Source organism: Chinchilla lanigera, unplaced genomic scaffold (assembly GCF_000276665.1).
Source record: "Chinchilla lanigera isolate Chin_1 unplaced genomic scaffold, ChiLan1.0 scaffold00018, whole genome shotgun sequence".
Classification (NCBI taxonomy): domain Eukaryota; kingdom Metazoa; phylum Chordata; class Mammalia; order Rodentia; family Chinchillidae; genus Chinchilla; species Chinchilla lanigera.
In genome coordinates this window covers 21,642,022-21,669,300 of record NW_004955419.1, presented here as the reverse complement: position 1 = coordinate 21,669,300, position 27,279 = coordinate 21,642,022, and the positions used below count along the sequence as shown (strand labels likewise).

General features: G+C 43.7%; 1 protein-coding gene across 2 annotated transcripts in view; it reads right to left on the bottom strand.

Annotated features, from left to right (window-relative positions):
• Abca1 (ATP-binding cassette, sub-family A (ABC1), member 1) overlaps nucleotides 1-27,279 on the bottom strand; it is a 127,764-nt gene that overhangs the window by 12,326 nt on the left and 88,159 nt on the right. The window contains exons 18-39 of one of the 2 annotated variants that reach the window (XM_005382783.2): nucleotides 26,737-26,850; nucleotides 24,750-24,921; nucleotides 23,655-23,786; nucleotides 22,592-22,734; nucleotides 22,266-22,403; nucleotides 21,159-21,379; nucleotides 19,863-19,935; nucleotides 18,718-18,920; nucleotides 17,543-17,591; nucleotides 17,239-17,352; nucleotides 16,046-16,194; nucleotides 14,309-14,433; nucleotides 12,700-12,798; nucleotides 9,657-9,846; nucleotides 8,680-8,774; nucleotides 7,625-7,657; nucleotides 6,623-6,728; nucleotides 5,629-5,703; nucleotides 4,949-5,118; nucleotides 3,453-3,630; nucleotides 1,472-1,587; nucleotides 1,220-1,364 (exon numbers count right to left, since the gene is read on the bottom strand). In XM_005382783.2, the coding sequence (XP_005382840.1) occupies nucleotides 1,220-1,364; nucleotides 1,472-1,587; nucleotides 3,453-3,630; nucleotides 4,949-5,118; nucleotides 5,629-5,703; nucleotides 6,623-6,728; nucleotides 7,625-7,657; nucleotides 8,680-8,774; nucleotides 9,657-9,846; nucleotides 12,700-12,798; nucleotides 14,309-14,433; nucleotides 16,046-16,194; nucleotides 17,239-17,352; nucleotides 17,543-17,591; nucleotides 18,718-18,920; nucleotides 19,863-19,935; nucleotides 21,159-21,379; nucleotides 22,266-22,403; nucleotides 22,592-22,734; nucleotides 23,655-23,786; nucleotides 24,750-24,921; nucleotides 26,737-26,850 (2,840 nt within the window). Of the gene's footprint in view, nucleotides 1-1,219; nucleotides 1,365-1,471; nucleotides 1,588-3,452; nucleotides 3,631-4,948; nucleotides 5,119-5,628; nucleotides 5,704-6,622; nucleotides 6,729-7,624; nucleotides 7,658-8,679; nucleotides 8,775-9,656; nucleotides 9,847-12,699; nucleotides 12,799-14,308; nucleotides 14,434-16,045; nucleotides 16,195-17,238; nucleotides 17,353-17,542; nucleotides 17,592-18,717; nucleotides 18,921-19,756; nucleotides 19,836-19,862; nucleotides 19,936-21,158; nucleotides 21,380-22,265; nucleotides 22,404-22,591; nucleotides 22,735-23,654; nucleotides 23,787-24,749; nucleotides 24,922-26,736; nucleotides 26,851-27,279 lie in introns of both variants that reach the window. The other variant, XM_005382782.2, reaches the window with a different exon arrangement.

Sequence of the window (27,279 nt, the reverse complement as noted above, 5' to 3'; positions counted from 1 at the left end):
AAAAGCAAATTGCTCATTTCTGGCTCAAAATTTGAGTTTCAGGATTTTGCTGGAATTTCAAAACACCTTCATGCATGCAACAGAACTTATGATGAGTGCACAGGGCAACTGTGATCAAATATACGGCAATTGAATAACTCACTGTGTGCCATATGCACTGTGGGTATGGGAGAGGCAAAAATAACGAGTAGTCTTTCTGATGAAGAGAAATATGCAAGTAGGAGATGACTACATAACCACTATGTGTTGTGCTGGAGGCAGAGCTGGGCCAGGGTCAAAACAAAACAAAACAACAACAACAAAAAAAACACATTCCACTGGACGGGTAAAGAAAGCTTCACCTTCAAGCTAAGTCTTAAAGGATAAAAGAGTTGCTACCCAGGCCTAAGACAGAAGAAGGGCATTTCAAGCCAGGCTGGAGGAATATAGGAGTTTAAGAAGCAATTCAGCTGAAGTTACAGGGCCTTGCAAAAAGGTGTAATAGAAACTGCCAGGAAGGGTTATGCACCTATGAATGGCCTTGTATACTAAAATAGGTGTCTAGACAAAGTCCATGACAACAGGAAATGAAGAACTCTTGCTTTTGAGATCCGTAACTAGAATAACTGATGACCTTACCAACTGGATGTGGAAAATGACCAACACCAAAGCACCGACGATGACTACAAGAGCACCAGCTCAGGCTAATGCCACTAAATGCAACAGGGATAATGAAAGAAATATTAGGTTCTGAGGGGAAAGATGATGAAGACAGGTCCAGTTTGGGGTATTTATAAATTATCTATGAAACCATCCATGCAGGATGTGAGAATGGATAACTATAATTCAATGGAACCATCAGTGCCTAGATTTGAGAAATAACAATAAGATACTGAGTGAGATGATAATAAAAGCCTTGGGAATAAAGTGAATTGGCCAGAGAAGGTGTCTAAAGTGGGAAGAAAAGATGGCAGAGGACTGAGTCTCAGGAAAAATGACATTGAAATATAAAGAAGTATAAAAGAACCTGTCTAAGGAAAATGAAAGACTTGCCCAGAGAAATATAAAGTGCAGTACGAGAGAAAGTCACTATACAGACTCAGGCAGAATCTAAAAAAGGACAAGGCAGGCAGCAGAACCAATGTCACAGACAAGTGGAATAAGATCATGATTAATCACCGTCCTCTGGCACCCCAGAGATGCTCAGGTCAGCAGGAGGTGCTGTGTCTGCGGAACTCACATTGTTCGTGAAGAGCTCCAGCACGAAAGTGGCCACACTGCCATTGATCCCGATGAAGAGGTTCACGCTGGTGAGCACCACGTAGGCTGTGCTGGGGATCTTGAATACGAAGGAGGCTGGGTACATGAGAGGTGTGATTGACCACCTGGTGAGGTACAGAGATAAAGGTTCACATAAGTCCCCTACCCACCCTTGGACACTGGGTGCCATATGCCTTTCCCACTGTGAGTCCGCTACCCAGAGGTGCCTTACCCATACAGCAGAAGTAGAAGGGCTAGGACAGGCAGGTTGGTGGAGGACACATAGGACTTCTGCTGGAAGCAGATGAAGATGATAATGACCAGCGTGGCGGGGACCACATAATTGCACTAAAAGACAAAGCAAAGAAATAAAATTGACCTCTAAGTCAAATATACAACACATCTCAAGTCTTCACCATCATCAGATAAGAAAGGACAGATATACATATTGAAGAATAACTTTGAATTAATGAAGCCATATAAACTATTAATCAAAATACTGAGCAATCCATTTTGACAAGCATTTTACCCTTGGCTGATTTTATAAACTGCATGCCCTTTCTGTCTTTCCCACAGCTAAGCCAAGGTGTCACGCTCAGTAAACTTACTGAGCGATGGATTCTCAGTCAGAGTAATTTCAATTTCACAGGAGGCAAATAAGCTTCCATTATTCTTCCCAGAGATGATTGTGTCTGTTTCATCATTAATGCTATATCATAGTCTGCCCAAGTTCAATCTCACATGTAATCTATTTATGAACTAAGTGCTCATAACACGAATGTCAGAATTGTTTCATCACACTGAGAATAATTTTAAAGTCTGTTCTGACAGTGCTTGAAGCATTAAAATGCAGAAATAAAGACTTGGCCATAGGACAATTATGAGAATTCATAGCTAGCAGAGCAAAGCCCAAGCAGGAAGAGACGGTGGGTTTTTCAGCCATTAGAAGAATTATAGCTTGAGACTGAAGGGCTCTGCCTCAGTCACATCCTACTCAATGTGTCTATCAATTTAGATGAAGAGACAGTTATAGCAAATGTCGGACTCTAGAAAAGGGACGCACAGAAGATACATGAAAATATAAGTGATATCCCTGAGGTCAGAGACTCAATTTTTCATCTCTGACTTTCCCATCTGGCATTGTCAGACACACAGTGAGCACTCAGTATTTGAAATAAATGAATTAATGGATGAAGATTAAAAAACAAACAAGGTATACCTTAACAGAGATAAATACTAAGCTTACTTAAGGAAAAACACAGTTACATTAGCATAGAATGAAAGAGACTGAATTTACCAAGCTGCCAAGAAGACAGTGTGAAGTGTAAAATGCAATGACCTTGTGTTGCAGTAACCACACAATGGGATAAAAGTCAGCTCTCTCCGGACTCCCAACCAATCCGACAACAGTCTAGGTTAATTCTAGACTCTGTGTTTCAGAAGAGATTTTAACAATATGGAGTACAGCTACAGAAAAGAATCGCACCAGAACTGTGGCGAGTCTAAAAGGCTTGGCATAATTAGCACAGTTCTCATCATCTTGACCATCACAGCTCACGTCTGTGCCGTGCTTTGGAGATTACAAGGTCTGTTTCTGTATCTGGCCTCATCTGTAGAAAACTTCAGTTGGATGACAGTTGTCTTTAAATATCTAAGTATTACATTTGCTCTGAGTGGCTTAAAATCAATGGGAAGTCATAGGGAGCTACAGTTCAACTTCCTTTTATAATAATTAGAACTTCAAAATTCTTTGAAGCCCTTCATCTGGGTCAAAACAGAAATAATATAGCTGGCATGCAAACACCTCTGAAATGGATGAGTAAGCTGCTGATAAAATGTAGGAAGTTTTCAAACGACAGGTGGCTTTCTTAGCTAGACAAAGACGACATTGACCCAGTAGGTTAAAATCTATCGGAGAAATTAGAGGTATTGACTCAGGGTTTTGACTAAGGTCTTTCCATTGCTATGTTTCTTGGGAAAGGTTTCAAAAGGAAATTAGGTGGTGGTGCTAATAACTGTAGTCAGATGTTCTCTCTGGTCTAAAATCAGCTCTGTACCCAATAGTGTCCTGAAAGTGTACAACTCCCTCTCCCTTTCCCTTTTTGATACATTTTTAGACCATCTAGAACATTTCCTGGTCATAGACAGGGGCTCTTGCTGTCTTATCATGCATGACCTGACGGAGATTCATACCACAGCAGACATATTCTTACCATATCCCAGACAAAATTGGAGAGCCAGTAGATGACAGGCTTCACGCCACTGATAAACTGTAAGTGCTTTGCTTTGCTGACCCGCTCCTGAATCAGGAACACCACGAAGCTGGCCGGAACAAAGGACATTGCGAAGATGACACATATGGACACAACGACGTCTACGGATGTGGTCATCCTAGAAAGAAAAGGGCCACAAGGTTCAGGGGAGTCTCTCATGCAGTTGAGGACATGCATGAGGATACACACACATCTAAAGCATAAACCAGGGGAAAACACCTGTTTACTAAATACATCTTATTTTGGATTAAACATTTTCAGGTTAAAAAAATAAACCTTCATAATTCTGGTTTCACTGAGGTTATAAAAATGGACTAAACCAGGTACAGTCTACCCCTAATACTGAGAGAGGCAGAGGCAAAAGGACTGCAAGATCCAAACTGCCCTGGGCAACTTAGTGAGACCCTATCCAAACACAGAGGGAAAAAGAAGCTGGAGATGGAGCTTAGTGTCAGAGCCTCCCTGGGTTCTACCCGCAGCACTGAAAAAAAATTTACCTCCACTGCCATAATGAAACTACGGAAGGACATCGGAAAGTAGTCTAAGGGTATTCAATTTTGTCCACTGTTCTTAGCCTTATACAAGTGCAGTATTTTTAAACTTTCACACAAAAAAGACCTATGTGGCTTGAAGATTAAATAAGGAATAAATACTAGTGGGAAACTACTATGAATAAATTTTTTTGGCTATAAATAAATTTAAAAATAATGGGATAGAGCATATCAACCTGACACATACAAAATTTCTACCAAATTTTTTCTATAAAAAGACATCATATAAGCCTATTAAGCAGGGTCTTGGTATAAAGACCCTAGTGTCCTACACTGATATTCTATAGGTGTTAAACCAAAATAATAACTGTACCATGCTCCATTTATAGAAAGGAGATCTAACGTGTTAAATAATCAACTTTGTACTGGGTGCTAGGGTTAGTAATTTACATGAATTGCCCCATTTAATATGACCCATCTAGAAAATTTAGAGACCAGATTTACACTCAGATCTGTAGGATTTCTAGGACTATACTGGCTTTAAACTTCACACACACACTTACTTCAGGAAATAAAACCTATTAAAAGCATATTTCACAGGTTTAAAAGAGTAGTTTCAAAACAAATGAAACTGATCGTGATTGCTTTTATAAATGGTGAGTTAATTATTTTTAGTATCTCATTAACAATTTTTAACTCCCTGTACATGAATTCAACATACTAATTTTTTACATATCTGTGTCATTTTCTTCTATAGTTCAAGAAGGCTGCTAATTTGTAAACGGGGCATTTCCACCCAGAGTTTGGATCAACCCAGGGTTACATAACATGATTCCCTCTGTAGCTGCTGCTCTACAACCTGCTTCCTATTTTCCTGCCCTGCTCCACAATTCCCAGCGCCCTCTCTTCTCATCACTCCACCCTTTCGGATACAGCTATACTTACAGAGCCACCTCCGAGAGCTGCTGCTTGGTGAGATTCAGGGGGTGATTGAAAGCAGTAATGCCGTACTGGCTAGGATTCTCTCCCTTCTGCAGATTGGCCCGGAGGATGGCATTGTTGATCACATTCAGAAAAGAGCTGATGGCATGCCAGCCCTTGTTGTTGAACCACACCTGAAATAAAACACACCAGGTACAAGGCAGTGTTCCCAAACCACGCGCCCAAAAGGACGTGTGCACACACGAAACATGCGTGTAAACTTCAGAAAGAAATTCTAGTCCCTTACTAAGAAAACATTTTAGTCAGAGAATGTGGCGAAGAAATGACAACACGCGTGATACACTGACCACTGACCAGGGGCTAGCACTGTGCTGAAGCCCTCCTGTCCTTAACTCCTTTACTTCTCACAGCTGTTCGGAGACAGCCATGATGCCGTCTCCATTTTATATTCTAAGGAAACTGAAGTTTAAGAAGTAACTTTAGCCAAGGTCACAGTGGTTCACCTTGTAAGTCTAGGGGCAATGCAAATTCTCTGGATCACACTGCCATACTGACACATTGGTAAAGATTGCTCTTTTTCACCATGATTTCTCCCATCAACTTTCCCATGAGATGAAAATACTTCAGGGAGCACAAGGATTATTATTGACCAAGAAACTAGTAGAATACACACAGTGATTTACCTTGACATTATTTTTGGTGTCCAATCCTGTCATGAACCTTCCCAAGCTGTTGAGAAATCGATCGGCAGAACTGTCCTACAAACGACAGAAACCCGCCTCAGTCATGACAGTTCCCACAGGCAAGTGGCAACAGTAAGCCTGGAATCTGCAGACCACAGAAAACCTATGAAGAGCAATACCACCACTACCTCGCTCTCTGAAATTAAATTTAATCTACAGTTTAGTGCACAAGCACTGAAGGAATCACTTAGAAATTAACGTGGCTCAGAGTCTCAAGGTTCTAATGTCTGTATGTAATGAGGATAATGAGGATTCTTCAAAGTCTTCCCCTGGCATCATTCCCAGAAGCGCACCACATTTTGTGCAGATGTACATGCACACAGACACAAAGGCCTGTATTTCGGAGACAGAGGTAGGGACTCTGGAACTAGCCCTGCTATCCAGTATCCTAGAGTCCCTGTCACCTGACCTCCTCAACTCTCACTTCAAAATAGGAAACCTGAGATACAGAGAAGCGGAGTGTGTGCTTACCAGATACTGAAGAACTGACTACCAGTTGAAAAACAAAAACAATTCATTTACTGTTTAGCAAGCGATCATTTCAGAGAAGTGTGTTTCAAGCCCAATTTATTTACGCACTGGTTAAATTTTTTTTTTTTTTTTTTTTTTTTTCTCTGGTACCAGGAATTTTTTTTTTTTTTTTTTTTGAGACTGGTTTTTCTCTGGTACCAGGAACCGAACTCACGACCTTGCGCTTGCCAGGCAAGCGCTTTTGCCACTGAGCTAAATCCCCAGCCCCGTCTTTCAGACTTTTAAATATGTATTGCACAGTTCAGTCAGGTCTAGCTGAAATTACTAAATGCCACTGATGGCTATGGACTCAAAATGTTCAGAACAATGAGCTATTTGGTGATCAGATCTCTCTGCCCGCCACATCCATGTCCTAGGAGCTCCAGGCCCACTTATCTGACAGATCTCAGAATGGATACTCTACCTTGGCCAGTTTCAAGTGTTTCTTCACTTGCTTGATGGCATCGTTAACTTCTTGACTCGGAGGAAATGCCTGAGAATTACTGACACCAAGGGAAAATCCACCATACCTAAAAGAACAGCTTGACGTTAAAACCCAGGCAGCCTATACCATGCTATCACTCAGCAGCAGACACCATGTTGGTATGGAAAAACTTTCTGGAGACCCACGTCTGATTCAAACCAAAGTCTGACTCGAGGAATTTACACTATGGCCTCCTGTCATGGATTCTAGCAATCTTAACTCTTATGGTTGTTTCCCAGCTGTGATGCCCTGAGTTCCAGGAACCACGGCCCCTGGGAAAAAGGCAGCAGGGAAAGTGGAATTCAGTAGTAACAGGGTGTCCTTGAGGTTCCTGAGACAGCCATGTTGGCTATCATTTTCCATGATGTACAAACTGGCTTCCTAGATGCTTTCTTCCCAGTTTCTCTTGTTCCTTCAAAACCCAGAGGAACCAGAGGGTTGAAATAGTGAAAATAAGTGGGTTTGATGCCTTTTGTTTCCTCTAAGAGCTTCCTGATCTCAAGACAAAGGCCCAAACCATCATCTTTAAGGTCCTAGGAGCTACTGGGAATATGATTTAGGGGAAAATGCAACTAGGATTGATAATCTCATCAGAACATGTACTTCAAGTCTCCAGAGACCCACAAGAGACTTCTGAATCCCCTCAAGGAAATCAGTATGACAAATACTTTAGAAGCCTGTGAAGTGGTGGCTAGGCACTGAGCAGACATGCCAAGGCAAAAACTCCAAGGCAAGTCTGATTTAAATCTCTCTGGGCCCCTCTGGGAGCTCCACAGGTTCCGGGTAACCCTCTGTCCTCCTTACAGAGAGGCAGCACCTAAGAGTAGGTAGGTGAGCATTGCACAATCCCAAACCAATAACCTCCCTCCATCGAAGACGCCTGTGTTATCATTCTCCTGGGGCCAGAAGTGCAGAGGAAACTGAAAGAAGAGACCAACTTACCGAAACTCATTCACCCAGATCTTATTCTTTAAGCTGCGGAAAGTTAAGACAAAGAAACAAAAAAATCAGTTCTAGAAAGCACTGATCCTATTTCTGATGATACAAAAGGAGTGGATATGCGAAAGGAGTAAATGTTATACCTGAGGATAAAAAAAAAGGGACAGAAATAATCCTATGAACAGGCTGTCCCTGTAGGGCCACGCCAGCAGAAAAGGAGCCCACTCTGCATGTCTTATCTCCTATCTTAAAAACCCTTGTTATTTAGATGAGAGAATCATACCTTGTGTTAAGCCAATTTAAAAACCACCTTACAAACCAAGACACAACTATATTAGAAGTTCTCTGATACAAATGGAATAAATGGAATACTTCAATTGAGGGTAACATACGGAAAAGGTTTGTCTTTTTCTTGGAAACTCACGAACAATATCCTTCCAGCACACCCTTGTCATTGAAAATCACTGAGAATTCCCAACAGAGAGACCCTATCTGACCAAGCTGATGGGAAATAAATGGAACACACATCTTCTGAGGATGAACTGAACATCCAGTATTCTACTGCTATATCACAGGAAGGTACAAAGCTCTTCCATAGCTCTATAGTCAAGACAAGCTACTTATTCTTCCCAGACATGTCTTCATGATCCCACACATTATCATGGAATCCATCCCTGAGGGAGTATCCAGGATGCTTTGTGCATACCACTTCATTTAGTCCGCACAACAATCTTATAAGAGCAATGTTGATATCATATTTTATACAAATTTTAAAAGCCTTTAAAAGAGTAACAGATTGCACATGGCCAAGCAACTGGTTAAGTGGCAGAAGTTAATTTAAATTGACATTTCTTTCCAATCTAGACCAGGCTGGCCCGACTGTATATTAACAATATATCTTATCATTTCTTTCTAGTAAAGGATAACATCCTAAGCTTGCAATAGAACCATCAGCTCATAATCATGCATATCTCTATCACTCCAGTCCAATATCTGTAGCCTTTTAATCCCTCTGCTCAGCAATGACAAAGCATGGACCAAGTTTAGTAAACAGTCACCTTTTGGCTATGATCTGCACGTATGTCTTCACCAGATAGTCTGAAATGTTTCTTCCTGTCAGGTCCTGAAGGATATCTGCAGTGTTCTGTTTTCTCTGTCATCACATAAAACACAAGCAAATATGTCTTTATGGACAGGAACTGAGTCAGAAAACAGATTAAGGACTACAATTACACATGTTCTCCAAACACGTACAACAGTGGGACTGGAAACCTGACCAGAGGGCCCAGGCACTACCCTTAACCAACCACCATCAAGACCTGGTTCATTTTGCCCTGGGCACTGAACTTATACCAAGCCAAGGTCTTCCTAGGAAATTATTCTGAATATCTAAACAATAAAGCAATGAGATATGATTCTTCATAATCACAGAAGATTTTAGGTAGCTGCATTATAAGCTAGGGTAGTATCTTGTGGAGGTCAACGGAGTTATTCTGATGACTAGACTAACTGCTATTTTAGAGGGGTAACCAAGACTCCTGTTAGGTTCCCACATCCATTTAAAATTGTTTGTCCTCACCCTACAATCAGGATACTGATAAGACAGCAGAGAACTATCAAAAGTAAGCCACTCCCTGATACTGCCAAGAAATAAATGACTCAGTTCTCCTCCCCAAACTGAGAATCCCAGAGAATGTCAAGGTTGGTAAGACCCAAACAAGTTTTCTGGCCCAGATTCATGAATTCAGAGGTCTAAGCCAAAAAACAATCCCGCTGAGTTAATGTGGCCTGTTGAAAGCTCAGCTGTGGTGAGCACAGAAGCTGGACCTGTCATAGTATGTACAGTGGCACAACCACTGTGTGACAGTCATCGCATCCATTTCCCCCAAACTCACTTGTTTTCCTTTGGACAAGAACTATCATCAAGGCTGAAATGCACCCTTCTGACATCACATCTCACTCAGTCCTGCTCTGAAGTAGATGCCACCAGCCCACCCTGCGCCAGCTCTTTAGCCAAACACTGACAGCAACTCACTTGTGGAGGTGGCAGCCCCCCTGCCCCTGCAGGACACACAGGCAGCATCTTCTTGATTTTGTCACTGCTACACTGGCAGGCAGGTGAAGGGTTCTCCATCGTCCAGTTCCCCTTTTGGAAGAGGTCCATGATGGTCTGGGGATTTGGGGCAGTGGTCCACTCTTTATCTCCTGCCAAGCAGGGTGTGTTTCTATGAAAGGAGGACATTAAAGGTAGGATCAGCAAAGTGGACCTGACCTTTCCTGCTGCCTTCTGAGCATAGGATCATACTCAGATGACCACAAGCACACACATATCTCTTACCATTTGGCAAAAAATGAGCATGACCTCATTTGATTGTTTGATCTCACAACAGTCTGAGAAATTATAATGGACTATAAATTGTAATGGATTACAAACAAGCCCTGAACTTGTTTGTATCCTGAACTCTGTCCAATCCAGTCACGCAACGTTTGCCAACCTAGCACACACTGACCATCTACTCTATGCCAGGTGCTGCTCTGCATGTTTGAGAGTCTGATGACAAATGCCCTGCCTTCATGGAGTCCGCATGTCCAAAAGGAATTAGAAAACAAGTAAACAAACGATCTATACATGGCCAAAAGGAAAGAGAATAGGATAACAGACCTCCTAGAGAGAGGGTAGTTCAACTAAAAGAATAAAGGATGAGACAGAAGCAGCCACCCAAAGATTGTAGTGGGGAAAGAATGAGCAGAAGCAATGAGAAGTTCAGGTACAACAAGCTTGAGAAGTGAGTTTCTGTATTTGTGGAGCAACAAGAAGGCAGTGTGGCGGGAATCCAGCGAGGCCAGAGGAAGAGTGATGAGAAATGAGAAAGAGGTCAGTGAGACGGCCAGTACCGTGGGCCTGGGGAGGGGTCTAGATGCTGCATTCAAGGTGCTGAAAATCCTGCGGAGAGCAGCAAGATCCAATTTATGTTCTAAAATAAATAGCGAATTTGGGTGTGAGTGGGGTGAGAATGCTTGGTGTAGGAAGAGCTAACTTTTCCACTGGTGTTCCTGGTGACTAAACACAAGGCCGCTGTCTCTGAGTTGAACTCTAAATTACTATGAGAACAACAGTAAGTCCCTCAACCTCTCAAGGCTTATTTTTCTACTGGTAAAATAAAAGTATCATTTCTCTTCTACCTTCAAGTCTTCTACTTTTAAGTAGAGCCACAGTTTTTATATTTTTCTTCTATATTTGGTTTTTAAAAATAAAATGAACAGTTTTTCAAATCTCACATCTATCTATCTATCTATCTATCTATCTATCTATCTATCTCTTAACAGAAAAGTGAAACTAATCAAGGTGCCCTCCTGATGCTCACACCTAAACCTGTCAAAAGACAACCAGGTGAGACAAAGACCAAGAAGTGACCCAGTCAGATGTCCTTTAGTTCTATCCCTTTTTGCAGACCTAATATTTGAATTTCAGTGAGGTTGCCAGAGTAGAGCCCTTTCCTTCAAACCACCTCCAGGAGAAGATCGGTGCTGCTTACTTACTACTGCGAACCCTCGGACATCATGGGCATGCTCCTTTTGTCTCCAGGAGCCAGCTCTCAGCACAGCTCTGGCTTCTACAGGTCCTTCCTAGGCTGGCATGGGCCAGTCCATGAATCCATACAGTTCATCTTCCAGCTTAACTCTATGATCATCTCACCTCATCCTTCTACCTTGCCTACTTCTTGTAGAATTTCAAAGGAGTTGTGAAGCCCAGGTAGGCTGTGTCCATGTCCTTCTTCACCCTCATCACTTTTTTTGAGCAATGAATATTGGGTCCTGGGATTTACCACCTATTCCATACTAACTACAAAGTACTAAGAAACACTTAGCAACTATTTGTTACAGTTTGGATCTTAAATGTCCCCCAAGGGCTCAAATGCTAAAGGTTTGGTTCTCAGTTCATGGTCCTATTAGGAGGGGGTGGAACCTTTAGGAGGCGAGGCCCAGTAGAAGGAATTTAGGTCACTGGGCATGTACTCTTGCAGGAATATTGGGACCCTGGCCTCTTCTCGTTTTTCCTTCCTGGCTACCACTAGGACAAACAGCTCTGTTCTACCACACATTCCTCACCAAGATGTTCTGCCTCGCCCCAGGCCTAAAAACAAGAGCCAGGTGACTCTGAAATAGAACCTGTAAAACAGTGAGTCACAAGAAATCTTTTCCTACATTTTAAGTATTTTGTCAGAGGCGCAGAGAGCTGACTAACACACTAACACTAAGAACAAGTACCTAGGATGTATCCATTTAGGAATCCGCTCTGCGCCTTGGTGCAGCTATGGCGCTCACTCACCTCACATTTGCAGAGCCATCTTCCCTTTAAAAGTGGGAATTCAGGTTTTCCCTTCTCTGTTCACGCACACCTTCCCAACTTTCCATAATCCTCCAGAAATCACTGTTGTGCTTTAACAACTTCAGGTACAAATTCTTCCTCTGGCTGGATACCTGAATCCTCTCCTATCCTCTTTCTTTCTCTCGTGTACCTCTCCTCTCCACTGTCTTTGGCACAGAAATCTCCTAACTTGCTCTCCCCTGCACACACCATCATTTGGGTATATGGCTGTATTTAATTAGCTGCTCTTTAAAAAACATCCTTGAACCAAAGTATGACAGAAATGTGCAGAAAGAAAGTGTCACTTATACAAATCAATGTACTCTTTTCAGGTTGTAAAGGTGAAGAAGCTAATAAGCAAAACTGCAAATTATATACGGTGGCAGCCTATTATTGTACTTAAACACAGGAGTTGGTGGGGGGAGAAGGGAAAAGCATTTGATTATGAAGTAAAAGGGCTATTTAAGTATTAATGTTCTAAAAGAGTGAACAAATACCTGTAATAATTTATTTGTAGGCTGTTAGAGTGCTCAATTTTTTCCCTAGATTATTTGACTAGGTTACTATATTGGATTTTTTAAAAATACGAAGTGATGCAAAGGGGGAACGATAGAAGTTCTAATGTGCCATGAAGTTAGTAATGCAGAGTATTTGCCGTCAAACTGAGTTACAAACACAGGAAGCCAGTTTATGGCTCAGGTGCACTCACGGGATTGGGTTTCCTTCCATACATCGGGTCCCAAAGCCAGGGTCTTTGGTGAGGGCATTCAAGAGTTTCTGGATGCCCATATCTTCGGGAGCATCATTGCTGTGGATACATAAGAGGTAGCCAGCTCAGCAATTCATTCAAATCAGGAAATCAGGAGGTAGAAATATTTTTCCACATAAAACACTCTATGAAGCACTTTCTGGGGGCCAGCCTCTTGAAACTAAATTGAATAAAACACAAAAACCACCTCTAAGGAGCTCAGACCCTGCTCATATAATAAGTATCAGGAAAGTATACCATTCCCCCAAATTCAGGTGTAAATAGGTAAGGTGTATGAAAGTATGTATGTGTATGCATCTATATACACACACATATATATATTTTTTTTTGTGTTACATATATTTATTAAGGATCAGCAGTTCAAAAATACTTTCATAATGATCCATTTGGCACAGACAACCAGGACATTCTAAGAAAGGTCAAGCAGTGGCTCAGTGTTTACATGGACAGTTAGAAAATATAAAAAATAATGGGCATAGGTCACAACAAATACATGCTGTGTTCTACAGCTATGGGCCACACAAGGTCAGCAGCTGGGAAAGGAAAGAATCAAAAAAACCTGAACTGTGTAAGAAGAAAGCATGAGTTAGAGAAAAAGAGACTAATTCACATGTTTATACATATATTGTTTATACATATATTGTATTTGTTTTCTTTTGTAAAGCATCGGTGGTGTATCAACTTTAGTGGATTAAGAAACACACAGCAGATTAATAGAGTCCACTCTTGGGTGTGTCTAGGAGGCATGGCCTTGGGCACTGTATATGGTCTCTCACCTGTTTCCCTCTGGTGCTATCCCCTGCTTTGCTCCCCATTGCCCTAAACTTCCTCCACGATGTTCCTGCCTTGAAGCCATCTGACTATGGACTGAATCCCCACAACCTGTAAGCTAAATTAAACTTTTCCTTTATGCCATGATTATCAAGTGTTGTGTCCCAGTGATGGAAAAGTGCCTAACAGAGCATCCCCCATCTACAGGCCTACGAATTTCCTACAAAGAAAATTCTTGCCAGATGAGATTCAGAAATTCCTTTGTCCTTTTGTTGCATGCATATGATTGCTGTGGAATGGGATGTATTCTTGCCTAAAGATGAACACTAGATAATATCCCAAGCTTAAAAAGAGCAGAGAAGGATTACATGAACAATACTGTGCAGAAAACAAGAACCTTGGGCTTCTATATTTTGATAGTACATGGAAGCCATGTGGCTTGATTGTAAAGTCAAAATCAAACATTTTATAACTTAGTCATAGATTTTAGTAAGGAAAGATTACTTTTCCTGAAACACATATAGTTGTTCCTGACCATAGCAGTATAAAGAGAGAGGCTAAAATGCCCACCCAAGAGCACCAGGCTATTATTTCAAGGTTAGTTCACTGCTGTTCTCTGCGTGCAGTACTGGCTTACATTAGGTGCCTGAGCAACAGCCAATAAAACCCATTCCATGGTGGAATCTTGCAGTTCATTCCATTCGCTCTCAGCTTAGCGAACACCCTCAGTTAGCTAAAATCTTCCTCTTTCCTTTAATACAGAGAGGCAAACTCATACCTGACAAACGTATACTGCTCGTCGTACATCCAGGGCTGCAGCTCCAGGCTGGGATACTTCCCAAAGGGCGGCACAATCAGGCTGAACACCAGGGCAATGCAGACAAACACAGCTGGCAGGACAATCTATAACCAGGCAGTGGGGAGAGGAAGGTGGCAGGAAAAGGTGAGTATTAGAAAGAAGGCCAAGGAGCACGCCCCTGCAACATGAGCCAGTATAGGAATGAGGGATCGCAGGCCCGTAGCTGAGTCCCACCAAAATATCCTTGGCAGCGGGAAGCAACAGATCCTGAAAACTAAACATCTTCCCTCCAGGGCATTTTTTGAAGCTGGCAGTATGAGGCCAGAGACTATAGTCACCTGGCAGAGGCATGAAGCCAGGAACATCAGAGAATAAAGATCTTATGTCAGTGATTCAGAATGCTAGATTCTGCCCTTGTTCCCCTTGAAGGCTGAGAATGACCAGCCTGGACCCCAAGCCCAGCCTGGCTCACGGGAAGGCTGAGAGAACAAGCCCTGCACCAGGAGACAGAAAACCCAAGTCCTGGTTCTGTGACCACGACAAGTGGTCCCTGTGATAGCACTTTCCCATCTTGCCTCAGTTTTCTCATCTATAATCTGAGGACTAAGGATTGATAACCGATACAGGTCCCACACTCATAAAATTAACTCCACACAATGGCTCCCATCAAAGTCAATGGCCGTCAGTGACTACCATGATCAAATAAAAAAGCATAATTATCTAAACCCTCAAACTTTCTACACACCTTCTCTGCAATGACTTGTAATACTTTACACTAAAACTAAAGGATTTTCCACTTTTTGCTGAGAAATCCATTACAAATTTGAAGACTCAACTGATACACTTGTCTCTAGTATTATTTGGTTTCAAAGCATAAAATTATCATTGAGTCAATAATGCTACTGGAAAGTACTGTAATGAGAATAATCTCATTTAATTATCACTACTATCTTATTATTTATTTCTGGTTGTACCATCACCATCCAAAAAAACTATGTAACTAAGGATCAGAGTGAATAAGTTACTTGTCTGTGGTCATATAGCCAGAAGGTAACAGAGCCAGACTTCAAACCCGGGTCTGGATATTTCAAACTCATGTTCCTAGCATTACCTAGAAAGTCTGCAGGGAAGACTCTCTACAGCTAGTTCTCTGTATTTCTTGATTTTATAGAGTGAAGTCATTTTAACCCTCCTAGCTAAGCAAGTTAGCCTGCAGACTCTGACATGCAGGTGTTAGTGTCATGAGTCTTACTTGTTTGCTAGTTATATTTTGATCTGTCTGGATAACTTAACTATCAATATGAGTTAAAAATCAACCTAGGGAAAAATCATGTTTCTAATTAAGTTCGTATGTCAAGTGCATCTCAGCATAACATCTTGTACATTTTGAGCAATGGATTTGCCCAATTTGTTTTCCTAAACTTTGTCCCTCTAATGTCAGAATTCCAAGCACTTTCTTTGTTTGTATCCTCATAATATCCTTTTATCATAGGTGCTATCACTTTTCAGACAAGGAAAAGATGCTACTTTTTCAGATAAGGCAACTGCATGGAGAAGTTATTTGCCAGAACATACGTGATTGGTAAGAGGCAGAACTAGGATGGAAATACAGACAGTCCAGTTCCAGCCCTGTTATCTGGACTTCTGCGCTGCCCTGACTTCACTGATAGTCTGCAGCACTCACACCCCATGAAGCCAGAGACCAGCATATTTCACCTGAGCAAAGAATCCTTTTCTACTCCGTCTGGCAATCAGCAGCCTCTTCCACAAAAGGGCCACAAACTGCTGTTGGACGAGTTTCCAGCCCTTGACCTGGTAGGAGCCTTTGCCATCCATCCCGCTGAGCAGATCTGTCTCTCTAGATTCTGCAAGAAGACAGCATCAAAAATCTCTTATCTTAGGTATTTTGGGCTTGACAATGCTCCTTCCTCTTATACCTTCAGCAGCATCTTTGAACCTTAAGTTTGAAGCTAGAGGGATCTCTCAGAGGTGAAAGGTTATTCTAGGAAAATGTCCAACAGTAGCAGTTTCTGCCTTTTAGTCCTTTTCAGAAACATAAAATGAAGATGGCTTGAGAAAAGTGAAGAGCAGTGTTCATATGTCACTGGCCTGTAAGTCACTCCAATGAATCGAGTCAGCATTGATTTCTTACGGAATATTCTATGAAGCAGGCCATGTATGTAGGCTGACACATTTATGATTGTGCAATGGCAATTAATCTCCCATTTTGCATACTTTTGGTAAAGAGCAGAGACATTTCTCAAGTGATCTAAGTACTGACACTTTCTGAAATCAAGGGAAATATAAGAACCATACACCAAAGTGGCCAAGGACTGGAAGAGTTTTCTGTTCCTAAAAATTATACAGGAATCCTTGCCTTAGACTAATGATTTCTAACTGCGGGGCTATGACATCAAATTTGTTTGATTTCTTACCTCCCCTCTATGTCCTTCTTACACGCAAGGACATAGTCATAGTCATCCAAAATGTCTATGTTTAGGGTACAGTCAGCTCCGAAAGCAAATTCCCCTGTCTGACTCTTTAAAACTCATTCACCCATTCAAGCAACATCAATTCAAATAATTAAATACCTGATGTGTGTAAGAAACTGAGGCCATAGAGAAAAGACAATAAATGTGTTCAGAGGGTTGAGGTGCCATCCTTTCATGTGTATCTTAAGAAAAAGATATCAGTTAAATGAAAAAAGTAATAAGGATGGGCTCTCTCAGGTTGGATCATACATGCCATGCTAGAAAAGCAAAAGTGGTTTTCCTCATTTTTTATTTCCCTTTGGACCCTGCAGGGATCTATCACTGTGGCTAAAAGACCATCAAATGGAAAGAGCCGAGAAGAACATAAAAAGGAAGTTCACCTCTGAATAACAGAACACAGACGCTGCCCATACAAACCTGGGTCTAGGTCAGAATCATTTGGATCAATAGCGTCGTCTTCGGTGAATGGGCGAAGACAGCTCTGCTTGTCCCCAAAGGCTCGTCTGTTTCGCCTTGCTGGCAAGGTACCATCTGGAAGCAAAAGGAAGGAATCCCACATTTTATTTTATTTGTAGTAAAACAAATCTTCTCCAACTGCAACAAACTCACTAAAAATGATACTGCTTTGGAACAATTCAGAGGAAGGCACAACACTTGCGAACTGAAACAGCCTGCAGGAGGCATTCTCCACAGTATGCAGTCAGTCCCCCCAGAGGGTTACCTGAGGTCTCAGCATCCACCCCACTCTCTTCAGCCACTTTGAGGAATATCTGAAAAACAAGAGCAGGTAACAATACAAGCACCAATATTACGACAGAGGCCATCACTACGTAGATTACATTATTTATTTAGTTGCATGTTAGCCCCTTAAAACAAAGAAGTTGAAAGCCATACTTATTAATAACATTGTCTAAGACACTCAGGACAGGAGCTATTTTTGCCAGAAAATATTTCCTCAAGGGTGAGAGCTATCAGTCCAGACAACCACTGTAAAAATAAAGCTAAGACACTGGGATGCTGCAGCAGAAAAATTTGTTCTGAACCTACAGGGAGTGAGTTGGGTGTCTCCTTTCAGGCCTGTGCCCCCAAATCTTTGAGTAAGATAGCACTGTGATAAATAATCCAAGCTAGAATGGTTAGGAGGGCAACAGGTCCCTCAACACCAGAAATATTATGGCAGAGATTCCAACCTCAGAGGAGATTCTGAAGGAGACTAATGATTTTCAAATTAGTCTTTGGCCACTGTGTAGGAAGCATGCAATCAAAGTATAGACTTCAAGGCCTTACCTCAGAAATCCCGAGTCAAAGGCAGCAGAGCTGAGCCTTAGAGCTGCTATTGTCAGTAATATCCCCGTAAGACTGCACTGCACAATACAGCCTGAGGACCACCAGGCTAGACAACTTTCACATCCCTTTCAGCCCTCAAGATCTGTGATGCTATGTCTCTAAAGGGAGGTATTGCTACAAGGTAAAGAGAACATGGGCTTTGAAGCCCCTAACCCTTTGATTCTAAATCACAGCTCAACATCTCTGACTGTTCATTTGATCATCTTGTTAGGAGGATTAAACAAGATTACAATGATTACAACAAAACAAACCACTAAACACATCATGCTCATCACCTGGTCCTAGTGGACAATTTACAAATGTTGGTTATTTCATATGGATTAGAGTCCAGTTGATACCTGGCCATGATACAACCACACCGATCGTAATACTTCTTTCCTACTATCTCTCACTGTGACCTTAGAGGTTCACCAGGGGGCAACATTACCCAGATGTTGACGGCCTAAAAGCTCAGTGACCAACAGGATAATCCTGTTCTCATTGCAGCCTGTTCATCTGACTAGAGATTGTTGAGCCTGCTATATTTTGACAGTGTGTAACTTAGCTTACTTCTTCCAGGGTAGTCTCTGAAATGCCATAACTGGAGATGCCCAGATCTGAAAGCCGGTCATCAATCTCATGGAAGAGTTCCACAAAGGCTCCCTCCTTAGCAGCTTCATATGGCAGCACATAGGTCAGCTCATGTCCAATGTCTTCCACCAGCCGGGCTTCAGACACATGCTTCCTGATGAGGTTGGAGATAGCAGAGACATCTGCAGGGACCAGAATGCAAGGATGGCTCAGTCACCTCATAGGTACCACGTAAAGGCCAGCCATCTCCTGCCTTTCCTTTGCCTACTCCTCAGAAGCCCATTACTTATGTACCACACTATCTCAGATGTTTTAGCCATTCTACAAGTGCACTTCTGACCTGATAATTCTGGGGGAGGGACAGGAAGGAGACAGAGGACTTGATCTCATTCACCTTTACATCACCAACTCCAGGCACAGTGTGTGCTCAGTGCATGATGGATGGGTGAAGAGATGACCTGCTGAGGTTGAAAGCCTCATGTCCATTGTCTACGCCCTAAGATTCCTCAATGAAAACCTTGAGCAAAGAAACCATAAAAGATTCTTCACTCTTTCTTAAACTTTCAAAGACAGCTGCCTTCAAATTTATGTTAATAGGGGGTTAATCAAACAGTTCATAGGAACAGAAATCTTCCTAGAAAAAAACAACTGTTGGGACTGGGCAGAGATAGCCATGGTCAGCATCTCTGTTGCATGTGCTGCTAGTGACACTGCTATCCCATACAAAGTGCCTGAGGAAAACATGGAAGGCTCTTCCTTAATCCCTGGGCTCCTACCTTCCTTCTACACTGAGCTCAAGTCCCTGCCCACAGAGTTGGCCCTCAACTTGTTGACCCGTATCCAGCCAGATCCAAGCCCCTAAGGGATTCCTTCACTGCCCACCCATTTCAGCTCTCTGAAGCACAGGCCTGTCAGCTCCCAGACCAAGCCCCAGGCACCCCAGAAAGTGTCAGGCCATCCCACCACCAAGCTGCCTCCACTCCCAAGCCACCCAGCCCAGCCCAGCCCAGCAGCAAACCTTGAGTCAGCGCCACCAGCCTCTGCACCTCTCCTCCTCTGCCTCCACTCTGCCCAGCTGGCGGAAGCTCAGGCACCACCTGAATAAGAAACCCCAGAGTCCTTACCGATGGTCAGCGTGTCACTTTCATGGTCGCTGCCCAGGCCAGCATCAGAACTGCTCTGAGAAACACTGTCCTCCTGATGGCAAAGAAGGAGGTGAGAATGGGTCAGGGACCAGGCAAGGTAGAGCTGCCACCACCTTGGCAGGGGAGGGCTTCCAAGAAGCTCCATTGGATAAAAACTGAAGCAAAAGCTCGTCCTGGGACACATGCAGTTGGCAGCCAGGGCTTCCAAGGCCTCTGTACAAAGTGTGTGTGTCATGTGGATGGCCATGCTTCCTGGGCCGAGAGGTCAGAAAGGAGAGTTATTAGCACCATTGTGGCCAGCCAGCTGCAAGGGGGTCTTCACCAACCATTACAGACATGAAATTTATCTGGCTACTGGTCCCGCTCAATGCTTCCTAAGTTTTACTGGTCCTGCTCAATGCTTCCTAAGCTTCAGTGTATGTCCAATCAGTCAGGGACCTTATTAAAACACAGACTCTGGGTCAGTAGGTCTGAACTGGGCACCAGCTGCTGTGCTTCTAACTAGTCCCTTAGGGATCCTGGTGCTGCTGCTCCTTAGACCACACTGGAGTAAGGAAGTGCTAATTAAAAGGTTAAAAAGCAGATGAGGAGTTCAAGATTAGGATGGAAATGCATTAAGTACCACTGGTTTCAACATATAAATAAGTCTGTACAGAAGAAAGTATAGCTGCTCATTGGGCTCTGGTCCCACCTATTACTTACTTACTGGATGATCTTGAACAAGGTACCAAATTCCTACAAGCCTCATTTCCCTCATCTGGGACAACAGTTATGACACTGCCTTCCCAGGAGTGCTCTACACTTTGAGATGGTAGATGTAAAAATTGTAAAATGAAACCAAAAGTGAACTATTACTATTCTTTTCTTCCATGCCCACAGTCTGTGTGGCATTTAATATATATTAGATGTTTTGTAGTTTAAAAGTTATGGTCAATGAGATTTAAAGGTAATGAGCAGGGATGGAAGGGCATTCCATAGCAAAAGCTCTTACCTCTTGGCAAGTTTCTTTGCTTTGACATAATAAAGTCCTCAAAGGCCCTTCTCCATCACTCACTGTATTTCCATAGGAAAAAGGGACTAGGGTTCACCAGAACTAGTGCAATGCAACAGAGCGCTCCTGAGCTTTCCACGGAGGAGGCGAGATGTGACTCCACAGCGATCACAGATGGAAGCCACAACTCAGCAGAAGGAGGCAGAGGTGGACAAGCCATCCACAGCCAACAAGTCCTGACTGTCTGGCCCCTGCGCCAGCCCAGTACTAAGACCACAGCTCACCTTCTTCAGGTACGACACGGTGCTGCTGCTATTTCTGCAGGAACTGAGGGAGGATTCCACATCTTTCTTAACCAGGGTCAGATAGTAGCCTGTTCCCAGCTGGTTCTTCAGAAACAGGGAGGAACCCACACAGCATAGCTTTCCATGGGAAATGATGGCAATCCTGTCCCCCAGGATGTCCGCTTCATCCATGTGATGGGTGGACAGAATAATGGTGCGGCCTGCCGTGCACAGATACAAAGGTGTGGGACAGATGAGAGCTCATTAAGCATAGTGGCAGAGACTACAGAGATAATAATGGGAGAGTATGCGAGAAAGACCTGGGAGTCGCCTTCAACGTGTGTGGCTGTGACCCGTAGGAGGGAAAGCTTAGGGACAGCTACTGCATCCTCATAGAAAAGGAACAGCATTTATCTGGGAACTTGCTACATGCCAGGCAGGGACGAGGCAGTCTGTGCGCTGTCGGTTAACTCAAGCCTCTGCGAGGCAAGTACCACTATTGTTATAGGTCAGGAACGTGAGGCAAGTTCAAGCACTTTCCTGAGTCTCAGGTTCAGCTGGAGCTGGCTTCAAAGCCTGTGCCCCTCATTACACCACGTTTGTGAGCATTTCCCATTTCATTCATGTATTTACCCACACTTTCAACAAACATCAACTTAGTGCAACAAGTTAGGGACAGAAATGATGAATAAAGACACCACTTCTGCTCTCAGGAATCTCTTTTTTTTTGTTGGTTTTTTTTTTTTTTTTTTTTTTTTGGTACCGGGAATAGAACTCACGACTTTGCGCTTGCCAGGCAGGCGCTGTGCTGCTGAACTAAATCCCCAGCCCCGGGAATCTCAATCTTAAGGTAACAACATAATGATAACGCACACGTGAAAGTCTGTGCCATTTCTGTTCTTCTTGGAGACCCCTGGGTGATGAAGTGTAAGTGTCAATGTCTTATAAACCAGGTCGCCCACCTCCATATCATGGTAGGAACTGGGCTTTATGAGAAATTCTACGCCATTCCAGCGCCCTAGCAAGAATAGCCATGAGACACAGCCAGACTCTTCAAAAGCCCTCTCTCTCCCAGTTTACAACTCAGATGAAGCACACATCAGTTACCTTGTCGGTACTTCAGCAACAGCTCCCAGATTCCCCTCCGGGAATAAGGGTCCACGCCAGCTGTAGGCTCATCCAGAATGACAACCTTGGATCCCCCTACAAAGGCCAAGGCCACGGACAGCTTTCTCTGCATTCCACCTACAAGACAGAGAAACATGTCCAGAGGGTGAGTGACGGCAGAGATTGTGAGACACACGGAGGCATCCACCTGGGGACGTGGACAGGGACAAGTTTCTTTTACCCTCCAACCCAGCCTAGGATTTTGCTGAGCATGCGCAGTTGCACAAGGAGGGCAGGGAAGATGGGGAAAGTGCTCAGGGCCTCACCAGACAGCTGACTTGTTTTGCTTTTCAGCTTGCTGGGTGGCAAACCAACATCCAGGGCCATTTGGTCCACTTCTGCTTTCACGTGCTTCTCTGAGAGTCCCTTTAGGCGGGCATAGAACCAGATGTGCTCTTCGACAGTCAGCCTGGGGACAGGGGGTCGGGTCAGCTCTGGGCCCTGCAGGATGCATCAGAACATAGTGCCTCCTGGCCCTGAACAGAAGGGAATGGTACCTCTTTCCTCTCCGCCACCCCACGCCTGGCTTCCACAACAACAACAAACTTTATCGGCTTCTAAAAAATACTCAGAAGGATGGATTTAAGTAAAGCTACAATGAGCAACAACATGAGCTGCTCAGGAAATAAAAATGGAAAGGTAGCAAATCATTTTCAGCCTATTTACCCAGCAGGCCCGGCCACCAGGCAATAATGGGTAGTTGAAACTTTAAATTTCAAGGCCTCAAACAGCTCACCTGAAAGTCCTATCAGCTTTGCACTAACCCGGAGCAGCCTCCTTGAAGTTAAATGGCCCCCAGGCTCAGAGAAGGGAAACCCTGAGGGAGCCCAGGAGCCCAAGGTGCTTACTTTAGATAAGAGGAAATTGGGGCCCACAGGGAGAAAGGCTTTTCCCCAGGTCACAGAGCTCAGATCTTTCTCTGCTCCACCTTTCTCCCAGGGGCTCTCCTTGCTAATAAGACAATCTCAGTGGGAGGAAATGTCTTGAGCAGGCAACACAGGGCCATCATACCACATTCCCCAGGCACTACTGGGTCTCAGGGTAGCGCACCAGGTCTCAGGGCAGAGGACATCAGGGTCCTCTAAAACAACAGTGAACAACAGCACTGCTTCCCAACCCTCTCCCAGCCTACAGCTCACCTCTCCCAGCCTGCAGCTCACCTCCCACCCTCCCCTAAATCAAATAACAATTATGTCTTAAGGTGTCCAGGGACGTAAGACCCACCACCCTTAAAGACGGTAAAATGCATTAAGTGCTATTCCATCCACAGCTCCATGATTCCCACATCCAAGAAGGGGCTGCTCTTCTCCATGGGCTGCTGGTACTCACATGTCAAACAGTACATTATGCTGGGGACAGACCCCCAGGTTCTGCCGAATGGTGCTCAGCTCTGAGCGAATGTCCTTCCCCAGGATGTAGGCGGTGCCAGAGGTGGGAGGGAACAATCCAGTCAGGATTGACCTGAGGACAAAATTAACAAGTGCAGGAGTCAGGGCTGCAGAGCCAGGGAGCAGGGAGCAGGACGCCAGCCCCCACCCCAATTCCTTTATAGCAGAATCTGATAGAGCCCCACAAGACAAGTCTTTTGCTTTAGTGAATAAGTAGGATTGGGCCTAAGTATTGGGCATGGCAATTTCAGTATGAATATTTGAAAAATAAAGCTTCCAATATGCAGTGGAAAGCGTACTTTAAAGCATATATTTTGTATGCCTAACATTATGTCCCATGAAAATTGAACAAAGCAGAAGTTATTCAAATATAAAAATGTTTGTGCTAGATGATATGGGTTTTTAGTGTGTTTAAAAAATATCCAGCAATGTTCATAATATATTGATCTTATGTTTTAAAATAAATAAAAGAAAATAATATAACTCCCAAAGATCTACCCTCTATAACGGCTAAGGGACCACACTTTGAAAGCCACTAAGGCTAACTCTGGTGTTTTATGCTCCTTGCTCCCTTCTGAAGCTCCCAGGAAGGGGAACCGGAGCCAGCTTTTCAGGTGCTTCTCACATCTGCCTAGAGATGGGACAGAGTTCCTATAAATGGCCATCTCCCTGCAACGTAGCTAATCTTTCTTCTTCTTTTCCTCCCAGAGTCTTGCTTCACAGTTCTGATCAAACCAGTCCTAAAGAGTACACCTTCTCAGAGCTGTGATGGCCTCCGGTTTCAAGAATGCTGCAGAATTCTGAGAAGTACAAGGGAGAAATCAGCAGATGGCCCCAGTCTATTTCAGCAGAATACCCTGCAAAAACTAGCACTTGGAAAGCACTCCATGACCAGATAATATGTCTCTGCTCATCACCTCCTCATGTGCTCTGCTGTTATCCCACGGGCCAACTCTATTTTCTTAAGTATGAATTCCTAACTATACTGCAGCCTGTCTGTGGGGTGGATTCCATGAGCACCGCACCCTCTTCTTACATGGTGGTTGTCTTCCCTGCTCCGTTATGGCCCAGGAAGGAAGTGATCTGGCCCTCATAAAAATTCAGCGCCAGGCCATCGACAGCCACTTTCATGCCATCTCGGTAAACCTTCACCAGGTTCTGAATGGACACGCCCAGCTTCAGGTGGGTGGGTTCCTCTTCCATGCAGACTGTGAGAAAAGAGAGGAACACAGGTGAACTCACAGCAAAAACTGAGGAGCGAGTAGAAACACAGGAGGTGCGCTTAGACTTTCAGAGGACTTCTGGCCACACCACTCTGGTTTTGCAGGCAAGGAGGAAGCGTAAATATTTATTTAGGATCTATTTGAGCATAAGTGTTGGTGATAGGAATTAAATGACAAAGGAGCATTCGAGTCAACTGAAGGAGAAAGACTTGAAAAACAATTAAGAGACAGGATAGTAAAAGCTGCTTTTAAAACACATCTAAAAAATGCCCTGGCACTGTGGTACATCCATGCCATGGAATCGGCCCAGCAAGGACAAGGAAGAAACTGCTGATACCACAATTTGTATGGACCTCAGAGGAATTATGCTGAGTGAAGAAAAGCCAGAAACAAAAAGTTACCTACTAGTTTCCATTTTCACAACTCTCTCAGAAAAGTCAAACTACAGAACTGGGGAAGAGATGAGTAGCTCACCCGTGTCAGGGAGCAGGGAAGTAAGGAGGTGGGAGTAACTGTTAAACAGTAGCGTGAAGGAGCTTTGTGGTGGGGGAAAAGTTCTGCATCTCAGTCGACCCGGTGATTACATAAATCTGTACATATGATAAAACTGAACAGCTCTGAACATACATACACACACACGCACACACACACACACACACACACGAATGGACGCATGTAACATTGGAAGGAATATGCAGGTCAGTGAAGTGTACCAAGGTCAGTTTCACTGTTTTGCTACTACCCTGTAGTCACACACAGTCTTACCCCCGGGGAAACAAAATAAAGTTTGAAGGAACCCCTTCACACAACTGTTTTCGCTGCTTCTTAGAAGTCTACAATTATTTTTAAATGAAAAGGTTGGGGTCTTTCTGTTTTGTTTTATACACCACCGAATTCAGGTAAAGATAAATTTAGAGAGCTGCTTAGGAAGAAACACTGAACTAGATCTGAAGGATGAGGCGAGGTTAGAAGGCCGGCGAGCAGGAGAAAAGGTTTTTCCTGTGAAAGCAGACAGCACAGACACAGGTGCAGAGACGTGGCGGAACATGACAGCTGAGCAGTTCCGTGTGACTGAAACAGGAGCAGGAGGCAGAGAGCAGGAAGAGAAGAGCTGGAAGAGCAGGGAAGGAGGTAAAATGGTAGGCACAAGAGCCATGCCGTGGAGCATCGCTTTTACCACTGGCGATCAGGAAAAGGGCACAGAATAGAGCAGAGGGAGGATCTACTGACTACTTAGGAAGGAAGCCACACTGAGCACGAAGACCTGAATGAAGAACCCAGAAAGAAGAACCTGTGCTAACCCGAGGACATCTCTACCTGCAGTCAGGAGCCAGGAGAGGGCTAGCGCTCTGGGTCCGGTATGGCAGGTAAGAACATTAAGAAATAGAGGCTGAGCTCCAAGGCAGCTGATCGGCGCCAGCCTACTCGGGTCATATATAGAACACCATGACAAGGTAGCCAGAGGGCCTCGAGGTTATCTTTATTACTTCTTCATGGCAGATTGTTAGGTGAGCAGGTTAGCATGAGGGGGTGGAGGTAAAAGGATCATGATCAAAAGACACTTTCCAAGAAGCCAAGAAAACAAAGGAAAGGGTCCTCAGTGACCCAGAGGGGCTTCCCCCTCCAGGCAATAACAGTGGACACACAGGGCAAGGGAGAGTTTGGAAAGGGTATATGTTATAATTCCTCTACCTCTAGAATGCCTTTAAAATTCTTAAAGTGCAAGAGCTGTCATTTGCTCTGACAGTCAGCAGGGGCAGCAGCACTAAGTTAAGGGGAGGACAGATCAGCAGCACTCACTTTCTGATATTCCCTTCTGGCTGGAACCAAGGTGACTCTTCTCGTCACTTTCCTCGCCAAACCAGTAGGACTTGGTACAAGGAAAATACCAAGGCCTGGGAATTCCATACTGACCTGAAAGCAAAGCACAGGTTTGATCAAAGCCAGGAACCATCCCAGTATCGCTGGGGTTTCCCGGTCAGCCCTATCCCCTCCTGGACATACCCTTTGGAGAAGGAGCAGACTGGAATGGAGATGAGGGAAGAGGCAGCTTCCCTCGCTGAAGCGTAATGTGCACTGCACATTACGCACCTCCCCGAGGCCGCCCAACAACCCCATGAAACCATCCCCATTTGAGAGATGAGCAAACTTAGAGATCAGTAGCCTATCCAACATCATATAGTGGGTAAATTAAGTACTTGAAACTTGAATTCAGACTCAAAACAGCATATTCATTGCAAGGAAGAAATTGAGGGACATTCAGGTAGGAGTAATAAACATTTCCTATATGCCTCCTTAGAGGAGAACCACAAGGTGAACCAAATGGAGTAAAACCTTACTCTC